At 42.2% G+C, this 14,006-nt stretch overlaps 2 protein-coding genes across 8 annotated transcripts in view; one reads left to right on the forward strand and one right to left on the reverse strand.

The window, feature by feature from the left end:
- Positions 1-14,006, forward strand: part of ptpn9b (protein tyrosine phosphatase non-receptor type 9b) — a 659,505-nt gene that overhangs the window by 83,144 nt on the left and 562,355 nt on the right. The gene's annotated exons all lie outside the window — the stretch shown is intronic.
- fat1a (FAT atypical cadherin 1a) overlaps positions 1-14,006 on the reverse strand; it is a 154,035-nt gene that overhangs the window by 53,391 nt on the left and 86,638 nt on the right. For all 5 annotated transcript variants that reach the window (XR_007429458.1, XR_007429457.1, XR_007429456.1 and 2 more), the window contains 4 exons: positions 9,624-9,899; positions 7,833-8,043; positions 1,822-5,892; positions 771-967 (listed from right to left, as the gene is read on the reverse strand). Coding sequence is in view for 1 of the 5 variants with exons in the window: in XM_049472205.1 (XP_049328162.1) it covers positions 771-967; positions 1,822-5,892; positions 7,833-8,043; positions 9,624-9,899 (4,755 nt within the window). In the remaining 4 variants the exon portion in view is untranslated. The remainder of the gene's footprint in view (positions 1-770; positions 968-1,821; positions 5,893-7,832; positions 8,044-9,623; positions 9,900-14,006) is intronic.

The raw sequence follows: 14,006 nt of genomic DNA on the forward strand, positions 1-14,006 counted from the left end.
CTATGTATTTTTGGGAGATGGACAGTAATAATAGTGTAGTAACCCCTGTTGGTATCGAATTTCATTACCCAGCCCTAGTGTAAGACACCATTTGGAACCTCTACTACTCCATGCCAACTTGTTTGGTAAGTATTTATATGTAATATAGTAACTGTGCGCCCACTATACAACTCAATATACAATATATTTCTCTGATTTTGCTATTTATAGGTTTATATTTGAGTAAAATGAACATAAACTACAGACAACATTTCTCTTGAATTACAAATAAAAATATTGTCATTTAGAGCATTTATTTGCAGAAAAAGAGAAATGGCTGAAATAACAAAAAAGATGCAGAGAATGCAAAGATTTATAAGTTCAGAAATTTGGTGGAATAACCCTGGTTTTAATCACAGTTTTCATGCATCTTGGCATCATGTTCTCCTCCACCTATTTTAATCAAAATCAAAGAAACTCATCATTTTAAGTGGTCTCTTATTTTTTTCCATAGCTGTATATATTATATTATATTATATTATATTATATTATATGTACTCAAGTACCTACAGTATGTGTCACAACATTTCTTTTAGGCATTACATAAGTAGTATACAAGCAATTATAGTCTTCCTATTGAAGTATACATAAGTGTACACATAGGTATAGGTAAGAATAATATTGGTGTCCCATATGCATTATACGTTATTAGTACCTTTCTAATTGTAGTATATCTTCTATACTATAATATCTCATTATATTCCCTGATGACACATTTTGCTGGTTCTTACCTTCTCGCAGACGGGGCTGTTGTCATTGCCATCCAGCACTTTGACCTCCACCACGGCCCTGGCGGCGAAGGTTCCATCGGTGGCGGTGATATTGAGCAGGTAATTGTCCCTCGTCTCGCGGTCCAGCGGCTTCCGCACGTACACCTTCCACTCGCCCTGCGTGTGCTCCACTCCAAACTGCCCCAGAGGGTCGCCGCCTTCAGAAGACCACAGAGAAAAAAGCCGAAGCACTAAAGTTGCAGTTGCTTCAGTGTGTAGCGCACAGATTTCAAAGCTGCCTGCCAACTACGAAGCGCTAAGTGACAGCTCGCACTTAATCAGCAGACATTTTTCTAATGGTTGCCTATGATATCTCTGGGATCGCTAAGATCGACACACCAGAGGCACCAGAGAATCCAGTGCAATTAAGGTCTCGTCAAACAAGCATGCATCTGCTGAAACTTCTAACTAGTGTTTACTGAGGCACCGATTCATTCACAAAAAGATCAAAACATCAAAAAATAGCAGGAGGTCGATTTGTGCGAGACGCTGATCTCCATCGTACCCACAGATAACAGTGCAGAAACAAGGATAACGAGGCAGTTCGGTTTGCCAGCGCCCAAGAAGCGTGCAACTCATCGCAGCCTTATTTCTGACATCTTGGAATTCTCAGCTTGGCACAGTTACTCGTGCAAGCTAATTAGCTCCAAAGCTTGCCTATGTCCCCTGCCAATTCCTAAGAGTTATTGGTTTAATTACACAAGCAAGAGTTTTTCCAGTGACCCAAATAGTTAGACGAGTGCTTTAAAACTTGTTTACAGATTAAAATGGTGGCATATCTCAACACGCAGATGATATCGTCATACTCGGCTTGCTTAAGTGGCTCGGCGGTGCTGAGATCTAATTAGCATAGAATAATTGAGCGCTCGTAGATTACTGCTGATCTATATCAGCTTTAAGTTCTGTAAAAAAAAAAGTTCTAAGGCTGCCAGGCCAAGATGTCAGATATCAGTTGCACATCCATTGCTTACATTCAGATAAAAGGGAGGGAATAAGAGAAGTATGCTCTTACCTGTAATGAAGTATTCCACTTGCTTGTTGATGTCTTCAGAGTCAGCATCCGTGGTGCTAAGGATAGCGATAACTCCGCCGGGAGGGTCATCTTCGCTGACAGTGCCTTTGTAGATCTCTGCGGTGAAGCGAGGAGGGTTGTCGTTTACGTCCGCAACCGTCACGTCCACCTTGGTGCTGGCCGTTAGCTGCACCTTGTCTCCGCGGTCTGAAGCCAGGACCGCAACTGTGTATCTGTCCCTTTTTTCACGGTCCAGTTCCTTCAGGGTTGTCACCCACCCTGTCTCGCTGTTGACGGCAAACAGTTCGGCTATTTCCGCAGAGTCCTGCACAGCATCAAGACTGTAGACGACCTGCCCGTTCGTGCTGGAGTCCAAATCCGTCGCCTTCACCTGTATCACAGAGGTGCCTGCTGGAAGGTTCTCGGCTACGACTGCCTCGTAAGGGTTGGCCTCAAACAGGGGTTGGTTATCATTGATGTCCTTGACTTGGATACTAATGTCCACAGAGGAGATGACCTCAATGCCTTCATTTTCAGTCTGTGCCTGGAGAGTGAGCTGGTACCACTTTGTGCTCTCGTGGTCCAGTTTCTTCTCCAGCTTAAGAGTTCCCGTGTCACGGTCAACAACAAACACCTCGTCCTTGTTGCTCTCAGGTGTGTTACCTTTAACCAGGCTATAAACCACAGGCTGGTCACTTTCTGCCTGGATGATATCTATCTCAGAGCCCAGAGGACGATCCTCGTCAACTGCGAACCTGTAATGCGGCTCGACAAATTTGGGCACCTTGACCTCTGGGGGTAGTACTCTGACGTAGACTGGGACTACAGAAGATCTTGAGGGGTTTCCACCATCCTTTGCACGGACAAGGAAAGTGTATAGCTCATTCTCTAAACCGATGAGACTTTCTTTTGTAACGATGACACCAGTCATTGGGTGGATTTCAAAATTTTCAGCAACGTTTTCGGCGTCTGCTTCGATGGTGTACGTGATGTCAGCATTACTGCCTTCATCCATATCAGAAGCTGCAATTTTAACCACGGTCGTCCCTCTTGGAACATCCACTGCAATGCTGACTTTGTACTCTGCTGCTTTAAACTGTGGGGAGTTATCGTTAATGTCAGTTAGGATCACACTGATGGTGCAGAATCCAACCTTGCCACCGCCATCTTTTGCCATCAAAGAGATGGGAATGACTTTCTCCAGAGCATTCTCTCGATCAAGACTCTCCAAAGTGAAAATTTCACCGTCTTCATTGACAGAGAACTTGTCTTTAGCAACGTTATTGATTATGTGGTATGTGAGTCGCCCATACGTGCCGGCGTCCTCGTCCGAAGCTTGGGCCTCTGCTACCAATGTTCCAACTGGGGAGTTTTCCAGAAGCTCAACAATATAGTCAACCTGAGGGAAGGTGGGACTGTGGAAGTTGGCACCATTGACTGTAACTTTCACCAGAGCCGAGTTCCTAAACACGCCATCAGAAACAGAAACGTTAAGGTTATAAAGCGACGCCATGTGCAGCTTTCTGTGATTGGAAATAACGATGGCTCCAGAGAATTTGTCCATGGCGAAGTTCTGCTCCTCATTCCCTGACAGGATTGAGAACTCAAGCTTCGAACTGTCAGAGCTGTCTGCATCTGAAGCCTGAACCTGAGTTACAAAATGGCCACGGGGAGCCAGCTCGCTGATGGCTGTTTCGTAAACGTTTTGTGAGAACACAGGAGGATTGTCGTTAAGGTCGATAACGTCAATTGTCACAGTGACTTCGCTTGAAAGTGCAGGAACTCCTCCATCCACAGCTCTGACTACCAACTTGTGTTGGGATTTCTCCTCGTGGTCCAGAGTTTGAGCTGTCCAGATTGTGCCTGTGTTGCGGTCGATGGTAAAATACTCAAAGCTCTTCTCGTTATCTTCAACTAGTTGATAGAACAGCAGTTTGTTGTTACCTGTGTCTGCGTCGGTAGCAGAGACTTGTACTACTGAGGTGCCAATTACAGAGGCTTCTGAAAGGCTTGCGTTATAGGACTTGCCAAGAAACATGGGAGGGTTATCGTTCACATCTTCTAAGATTATATCGACAAAAACTTCAGCTTTAGCACCAGTAAGGGAGTCGATGGCTCTTACACTTAGTTTATAGGCAGGGTGTGTTTCGAAATCAAGAGGCTGTACAACGTGGATCACGCCAGTGTTGAAATTGATGGAGAACTGACTGTACGGATCCCCCTCTGAGATGGTGTACACTATCCTAGACCCTTCAGAATCACTGGCCTGGACGTGGACAATAGGCGTGTGTAGCTGGATGTTCTCAGGGATTTCTAGACTATAAAATGGTTTTTCAAACACTGGTATGGCTTTGTTTACTACAGTTATAGGCACTTCAACAGTTGCAGACAATGGCGGTTCCCCGCCGTCCGTGGCCACGACTGTGACCACAAACTCTGTATTCAGGGAGTCCTGCTCAAAAGGCTTTTTCAGAGAGAGTTCACCTCCTGAGCTCATCTGGATGTATTCGTTCAGTTCGTGTAGGTGGTATTTTATCTCTGCGTTCTGATCAGTGTCTGCATCGATGGCTGTCACTTGTCTAATCACGTGGCCTACCTCAGCATCCTTCTGGACGAGGGCATGATACGGTAAGTTGACAAACATTGGTGGGTTGTCATTGACATCCTCAACGATTACCGTTACAAGAATGTGAGCCACATCAGATGACTTGCTCTCCCTGCTCACTTCCACGACAATCTCATAGGTGTCCTGTTCCTCACGGTCAAAAAGTGCACCAGTTGAGGACAGTACTCCAGAGGTACGGCTGATTTCAAACCGTTTATCGGGGTTCAAAATACTGTAAAACAGAGGTTCATTGACTTGGTTGCCTACAGCTGCGATGACAGCCAGAGTCTTTCTCTCCAAGGAGTTCTCCGGCACAAAGGCCTTGTAGGATGTCTGCGTAAACTTCAGACTGCTTGCTTTGTTCTCTTTGACATTTATCTTTACCGATGTCATTCTGGAGAACCGCCCATCAGACACCCTAACTCTCAGCTCATACCTACTTCTCAACTGGGTGACATTCTGTATGCTAATAACCCCAGTGATTGGGTCCATTTTGAACTTTTCCCCAATGTTACCTTCAGCAATGGAGTAGAGAAGTCTAGCGTTTGGTCCCGAGTCTGCATCAGTAGCATTTATCGTGATGACTTCCACACCTTTGTAAGTTGGCACTAGAACTGTAGTCTCATACAAGTCCTGACTGAACTGTGGTGGGCAATCGTTGACATCTATGACTTCGATGGTCACGTTGGCAGCCTTCTCCGCAAAGTGACGTGGGACTCCCATGTCATGAACTTGAACAGTGAAGCGGAAAACAGATTTTTCTTCATAATCCAGCTCAGTTGTCGTTCTGATTGCTCCAGTGCTGGAATCGATGGCAAAGTAGTTGTGGGCAAACGGTTCCACAATCTGGTAAACTAACCTAGCGTTGGTGTCGCGGTCCATATCTAAAGCACGAATGACTAGTGGAGTGCTGTCTTTGGTGAGGACGACACTTTTGACTGGAGAAGACTCGCTCACCATTCCAAAGAATTCGCCTTGAATGAAGACTGGAGCATTGTCATTTTCATCCTTCAGGTGAATGACCAGTGTAGCATTGCTAGCTTGGCCAGCCATGTTGGTTCCCTGAATGATTAGTTTGTATGAGGGTACTGTTTCGTAATCCAAAGCCTTTTGAGAGACAACCACTCCAGAGTTGGGGTTAATGTCGAATGCGCCGTTTACGTTGCCATCTTTAATCTGGTAAAAGACTGATGACTGACTGGTGGCTGTAACCAGGCTCACAAATGTTCCGAGAGGTGCGGTTTCGCTGATCTCCGCGGAAAACTCCTTCTCGGTGAATTTGGGTTTGGCGTTGTCTGAGATAGTAACTGTGATGTCAACGGTTGCTGTAGCGCTTAGGGGTGGCGTTCCTCGGTCTGTTGCTTTCACTGTCAGCTCAAACTGGTTCTTGTTGCTTCGGTCCAGTTCTTTCGCCACAGTGATAGTCCCCAGGACAGGATCGATGGCAAACGAATTTGCCACATTTCCTATGAAAGAAAAAAAGAAAACAGACAAGATATATTTATTACTTAACGGAACGTGTCTAGAAGTATTTGTAGTTTGATCATTACAGACTGTAGTCCTTTAGTTTCTCTGCATACTGTATTATCCTCCATTCACCCTATTAACCCTTAAATGGTCAGGACCCCGTAAAACCACCACAGAGAAATCTGCACCTGCATTAAAGGAAACTGAACATTTTTTCACCTTCCAAACTCTTCGAGAGCCTGGAGTTCATCCAGGCCAGTCTGCTGGCTCGAGTCCACTATGGGGAGTGCTGACCGACTGGGACTTACAGTCCAATTAGCCCGAGTCATCCCAGACATGTCAAAAATGTGCGTTCTCAACAGGGCGCACCGGCATTACAAAAGCGTTCCAGCTTTGCTGTCCAAACACTGGGTATTTATTAAGACAACAATGTTGGGAAATGGAGAGGAGGGATCAGCTGCATGCTTGGCCATCGTTTTTCTTCAGCCCTCCCTTCATTTTTTTCCATCTCCCTCTTTCTTCCCACGTCTTATGACTTTCTCCCTGCATCTCTCGTTTGGTGACACATGACGTCTTCGCACTCCTCATCAAATGTGTCATTCATGAATAAGACTGGTGGGTTGAAGGCCTTTGGAAGGCACACATCAACTCTCCCACTTTCACAGCTGGGCAAGAGTTTTCTTCACAGAGACACAAAGGACAACATCGATACCATGAAAGGAATGCTTGGCCTGCTGCTGGGGTGGGGGGGTGCTTTGGATTACGTAGAGTTAACCATTAAACCGTTTAAAGTCTCCAAACAGGAAAAGACGTTGAGTTGTGCCAAGCCCACAACAGACAGCACTTGCTCAAAAATAGCTAAAAAATTTATATAATATTGATATAGATCAATATAGATATAATTTCACAATAAATTATTTTGTTTTGTATCAATATTTAAAAACAAAGCATCAGTTTATAATTATTAATGATTAATTCATTAATTTATCTAGGCAAAACTTGCTTGGCACCCCAAAGACAACACTCCCAAAAAAGGCCAAATTTTTGTTTTTGCTAAACCAAATGGGCATTTTTCCTACGTTTGACCTCCTATTACTCCAAAGTTATACAGTAAAATCATTTGATGCATATATCATTAATAGTACAGAAAGACTTATTCAAGAACATAATGATGTCATTTGATAACAGTTTGATTTGCTGGTTTTATTTTTACCTTAAATACCTGAGAATTAGATATTTATAGATTTAGTGGTGTGATATAATAACCATTTGATTTTCATGTTTTATAGGAGTCTAAATTCTGGTCTTAATACAACCAAATAAGCATTTTATCTATGTTTCCATTCCATTACTCCAAAATTAAAAAAAAAAATAATAATAATAAAAATGATTTATACTATGGAAAGCATTTTCTTAAGAAATCAGAGGTTTTGTTTGATAACAATTCACAATGAACAATTTTCTTCTTTAAAGAGACTTTAAATTGTAGTCTATACATTTTGTAATGTTTAAAATATAGTGAATTTAACCTGAAAACACATATTTTATATTATATATACAGACAGAAAGTTCTAGAACCTTAATTTAACCTTTCTGGTTAAATTATGTTTATTGAGCTGTAAAATTAGTGTCTTTCCAGTTTTCACTCTCTGCATGCGAAGCGTGAGCAGCTTCACCCCCAACTCTGCTGTGCAAGCAGATACTATAAAACATACTTCAACTTTCACAAAGGAGATTCAGCTTTTTCTCCAGCAAATATGTTACTTTTGTGTTGTTTATATCTATTTAAATGCTACTTTATGCCCGGCACTGCTGCAGGCATTATATTTAATTAACTATTAAATGTAACGTAACAGCAAAAAAATCTGTTGAGGCAAGGTGTTCCCGAACCTCAGTAGAAGCATCAAGAATTCAATACAGTAATCAATCAGCTAATTACCTGATTCAATACTGTAGACGATTTCTGCATTCTGGCCCTTGTCCTTGTCCAACGCTGTGACCTGCAGCACCCTGGAGCCGACGGCAGCTGATTCAAACACTCGTCCTGAGTACGGCGTCCCGGAGAACCACGGGGCGTTGTCATTAGTGTCCTCCACGTTCACTATCACTCGCACAAGGTTCCGCTTTACTGGGATGTCCTGGTCTCGTACCTGAGGGGAGACAGTGGACATTAAAAAAGCAGGGGAGCATCAAAAATGATCAGTTTTTTTTTTTTTTTACACACCAATGAATGCGGTTCAAAAGTTTATGCATCCTTCTTACTGTATGTCATAATGCTACAAATATACAAGCAACACCCCCAACCAAGCACGGCGATACCACTAGAACACAGCATCCACCGGAGACCTCATAGCAACCAACTGGGATACCTAAGCAACCACTTTACCCAATAAAAACAACATGGTAACTCCATAGCAAGCACCAAGCAACTTCGCAGCAAGAGCCTACGTAGCAATACCATGGCAACCTAGTTACAACATAGCAAGCACTCTTACAACAAACCAAGCACATCGTATCAACCCCCACCTAGCAACTACTTACCAACCTGAGGTTGACAACCACTTGTCATTACCATAGCAACCCCCTAGCAAAAAAACTAGTGTTCGATTCAGTGTTTCTTTCTAAAGACCGAATAGCAAGCCTAGCCTAGTGCAACCATTCTAAATCTTTCTTAAGGAATTTCTTTGATAATTAATCTTATCACTATTACTGTGTTAATTTAATGGATTTATTCATTAAACTTTGTAATTTCATTCTTTTCGTACTCAATGCTTGCCTCTCCTAATTATTCTGATTTATTTTACTTCAGCAAAGCACTTTAATGCCACATATAAGTTTATTATAATTCCTGTATTAAAGAAGGATCGTGAAAGAGGCAGCGAGAAAGGTTAAAAACAAGCGGGTGGCAATTTTTCATCTGCGATAATTCAATTAAAACAACAAACTCATCAAACACTCCAGAGAATCGAAACGGTAATGCGTTTCTCAATTCCTCTGAGACACGCACCAGCGCCCTCCGAAACAAAGCGGTAAACAAACCCGGAGAGGACATCAGGTGGGGTGACGCCTGACTGCCTCAGCCTTTCAAACAACAGAGACAAATCAATCCGACAAATAAACACCACAACACACACACACACACACACACACGTACACACACACACGGATATATACACAACCTACAGTCGTCCAACCAGCAGAAGCAAATTAAACTAATAAGAGGAGAACAAACAAGAAGCAGACCAACCTCCACAACTTCAACAACACTAGTATATTATACAATATCGTATTATACACATAAATAATTTAATACTAATACATATACAACTCCGGAAAAAATTAATAGAATACTTCTTATTTTCCATTTCTGCATCTTTTTTGTTATTTCCAAGAGTTCAGAAATCAATATTTGGTGGAATAACTCTGATTCTTAATCAAAGTTTTTTTCATGCATCTTGGCATCATATTATTTTCCTCCACCAGTCTTACACACTGCTTTTGGATAACTTTATGCTGCATGTATATATATATATATATATATACATTTCTTCAGTTAATTTTCTTCATACTTGGATTATCAAGGTATCGAGGTCTATTTATTTATTTACTGATGTATTAGAACAAATACTTTAAATAATGTTTATTAAATGTATTAACTGCCTCCATGGCATGTATTATCATTGTTTATAACTGGCTGCAACATAGTGAAATAGTGAAAGGGTTGGTGTACCATGACGGTGAGCGTGTGCTGGCGCACGGTCTCGTGGTCGAGGGTCTCGGCGGTGTAGAGCACGCCGGTGCCGGGGTCCAGGCGGAACTTGCGCAGGCTGAAGGGGTCGGTGCTGCTCAGCAGGGTGAAGGTCAGCTTGTTCTTCTCGTCCTGGTCGGAGGCGCTGAGCCGCAGAGCCTCCGTCTCCGGCGGGGCGTCCTCGCGGACCGTCACCTCGTAACGGGGCTCGGAAAACTGCGGCCGGTGGTTATTGGTGTCGATCACTTTGATCAGAACCTGAGAGAAAGAGAGAGAGAGAGAGAGATTAATACAAACTGATAATAAATTCTGAGAAATGCAGCAGATCATGAGGAATCCTAAGAAACTTTTAGGGGGTCCATCAGCGCCCCCTGCAGTGAACATTCACCGACACAAATCAAATCAAACTCAATGTTTTTCTTTCTAAATCTAAAGATGTTCTTCTCTTTCTTCTTCTTTTATCTAATATGCATATTCCAAAACATGTATAATCATATAAGAACAGTCTACAGCATACATTTCATAATCTTTTATTAATCCTTTTTTCTATACACATATCTAAAATAACATTTCCTTACACTTACGATTTCTTATTATTATATACATTTAACAATTAACACAATATATATATGTATATATATATATATATTGGCCATTATTTAAAAATACAGTAATAATGTGCATCCTTCATGTCAATGAGAGATTAAGAAAATAAGAAAATAAATAGAAAAGAGAGACAAAGAGAAAAACAGAAGAAAGAAAGGGAGCAAAGGTTACAAATGGGAAGACCAAGACAAAAGAAAAATGAGAGAGCGAGGGAGAAGGAGAAAGCATGAGAGAAAGTTGAAAGACACTAAAAGTAATAGAAGAGATAGAGAGAGTAGGGCGCGAGAGTTAATTAAACGTTTAATAAACAGTGAGACTGGAACTGAGAGAGCGAGAGAGAGAGAGAGCAGGGCAAGAGTTAATTACACATTTAAGAGAGAGAGAGAGAAAGAGAGAGAGAATTTTTCAATTCAAAAATTAATTCAGAATCAATCTCTCTCTCTTTTTCTATCTCTCTCTCTGTCTATCTAATTAATATTCGTGTGTGTGTGTGTACACACAAAAGGTCAAATACTGGACTGGAACTCGCCCACACAGACTGTATATAAACAGCATCTCTCGCTCCAGAACTGTGTCATTAGTGACGCCGTAGCTCTGTCTGACCAGCAGGGCGGCAGTAATGACTCTGGGGGTCCGGCGGTTGAATGGGGTCTAATCGTTCGGCGGGTCGATGATGTTTTAACGGCTCCTCCAGAGCGGGATCAATGTGGGTTAACTCTCGCCCCGCTGAGAGAGGCGCGCGAGTGTGGAGGGGCGGAGCTGGGGAAATGTTACAGTGACATTTTCTCTTAGTAAATACCAGCTCTCTCGCTCGCTCGCCTGCCTCGCCTCGACTCGCTGAGGTAAGAGGATGTGTTTCATTAACAGTTGTGGAAGAGCGGGGCAGAGGGAAATGTCAGGCTGAAGGCCTCCTGCATAATTAATGGAGTGTCTGACGGACTCACCTGCTCTCAGATAAACACCGAACAAAAGGAGCTCTCGTGCACAAACACACACCTCAGAAGTCTAATAAACAAATGCATCAGACGAAGCAGTGCTGCTGGTGTTTTTAACCTCCTAAGAGCAATACACCCGAGTACTTTCGGGTAGTTCTGTGGGCACTGCCATCTTAAAATTACGTCACTGACGAGCACAAATAGGTAGGATAAAAGAGAACAGATATATTATGATCAGGAGATGATTGCTGGTTCGAATCCTGTTCATTTAGCTTGCCATCAGCTACCGGAGCCCTGAGAGAGCACAATTGTCCTTGCTCTTTCGGGGTGGGTAGATGGCGTTCTCTTCCCACATTACTCCAAAGGGTGATGTCGATCAGCACGAGGCGTCTGTGAGCTGATGTATCAGAACCATGGTGGTTTCTAAGGCGATGCTAGACGGCTGCTGTTGCTACAGGTCAGCGCTCCTAAGGTGTTGCAAAACAGTCTGTAAGGTGTTGCTATGCTATAGCTGTTGGTTGCTAAGATGTTACAGTGCTGGGGGAGGCATGGACTTCCAAACAACATTACAGTGTATGAAAAAAAAAAAAAAAAAAAACGTCAAATAAGCAAACTCAACTCTCACCTACAGTGAAAGTGCTAGAGTGTGTCTCGCTTTTTCTCAGCATCTCTCTCTCTCTCTCTCTTACTCACTCTCTCTTTCTCTATCACTCACTCACACACACTCACACACATCCATATACTTGTCTGGTTTTATCAAAGCCAACCAACCGTCTAGTTGGCTTCCTAGAGAGGATTAGAGAGAATCCACTGGGAGCTCTTCACTGGCCAGCTTTTATAGAGCCTGTGTGTGTGTGTGAGTGTGCGAGCAAAAGAAAAAAGAGAAAGAGAGAGAGAGAGAGACAGAAGAGAGAGCGTATGCATGTGTATCCACACAGCCAGACACGCTTTCATAAAACCAGCATAATGAACCAAACAGAGCACAAAGTGGACCCATTGCATGCCAACCACCAGGGGGCGACGATTAACACGAGCCGCTACAAAAGACAGACCTGTTCTCCTAAGAACTCTGGGGCTCAGAACCACACAGCCGGACCCGCTGGCCGCTTCTACCGGGCGAGCAGTTCAAAGGCCCCGAGCAGCATTAACCGCGCTAATAAAGACTGAGCGGTTTAGATCGCTGGCCATGTGCTCCACAGTAACCTATTGTGGAGGTTCTGTAGGGAACGGCGGACAGGATAAAAGAGTTTGGCTTAGGTGTGCTTACGTTTGAAACCAAAAATAAAAGAACAAAAGAACAAAAGACAGGATAGCATGTTATAGCAAAGAAGAAACTAGCACAGAAAAAAAGCATTGAAACAGAAAATGTAGCCTACGCAGTGTCATAACACTTCAGTGGTCTCAATATACAAAACTGTTATCCAAATTATTACTTGTGAAACTGTGAAAATACATGTATTTTTATGTTTGAAGTAAAAAAAGTAAAAAGCTCCAAAACCAGATTCAGAATCACAAGCTTTACCAGCAATAGATTACTTCAATTTCTGTACATTTTATACAGTTTTTTTAATTTGGGCGATACTGTAATTTTTTCGTACAATATCGTCAAAATGTTTAAATACAGTGAACGATATTATACCCTAAAATATCGTGCCACCCCATTTCCAATTATATATTTACTAGAGACAGATTATATCTGTTCATTATCATTTATTTTACTTTCATTCTGGATATATGAAGATATTTGGAGTGCGTTATTTTTTAGCATCATGACATTCTGGATTATTGACTTCTGATACAAAGCTGAAAAAAATATTGTATTTCACTCAGGGGTGTGCAGGATTATATTGTATGTCATAATATTTTTTTTTTTTTTTTTGCAGTGTATAGTGTATTTTTGATTTTTTTTTTTTTGAGTTGTTAAAGTTGTCATATCGCCAAGAGTATTGTTATCGCAAAAATACCATGAAATATCGCGCACCCCTAGTGGAAAGAGAAAGAGAGAGAGAGAAAGAGAGAGAGAGAGAGAGAGATGAGAAAGAGAGATGGATGGAGGGTGGAGTAGTTTATACCCGCTTGGTCAGTCTGGCTCCTATCCTGTCTGTGAGGTGCCCACAATGGAATGCAGTGCTCCATCTGTGTGTGTGTGTGTGTGTTACTGTGTGTGTGTGTGTGTTACTGTGTGTGTGTGTTACTGTGTGTGTGTGTGTTACTGTGTGTGTGTGTGTGTGTGTGTTAGTGTGTGTATCAGCTGATCCCTGAGGAAAGTCATACCAGAGCCAGAGAGCCGGAGGCCCACCGGCAACGACGAATCCCCCCAGAACACATTATAAACACACACATCTAGAACACTCACTCACACACACACTCTCTCAGGGTTCCCCAAATAGAACCAAAGGAAGCATATTTTAGCCTCGCTGCTAAAACAAGTCATAAAAAACACATAAGAAAGAATCGCAAGACGCTCGCGGTCCTCAGAAGCAGAGAAAGTGGGCTAAACAACAACAACAACAACAACAGAGGGAAACCGCTAGTCTAGAAATTAGCAAAGAAGCTAACGACAAAACTAGCAAGGAAGCAGAGAAACTAGCGCAGCGGTCGATGTTTTATTGGCAATACTTCTTTGCTACGAATGATTTGATATTTATATCAACATAAATAAATGACAGAATAATGCAGTATGAATACGTGCTCCTTCAGAATGACTAGCAAGATATTAGCAAATAATTTACCTCAGAAACCTTAAGGATTACGTATGATCTTCCTATGAGATATTTAAAAACTTTAAAAACACATTTTTCTGATGTATATGCAAAAATATACG

The sequence above is a fragment of the Astyanax mexicanus genome, chromosome 25 (genome assembly GCF_023375975.1).
Source record: "Astyanax mexicanus isolate ESR-SI-001 chromosome 25, AstMex3_surface, whole genome shotgun sequence".
Lineage (NCBI taxonomy): Eukaryota > Metazoa > Chordata > Actinopteri > Characiformes > Acestrorhamphidae > Astyanax > Astyanax mexicanus.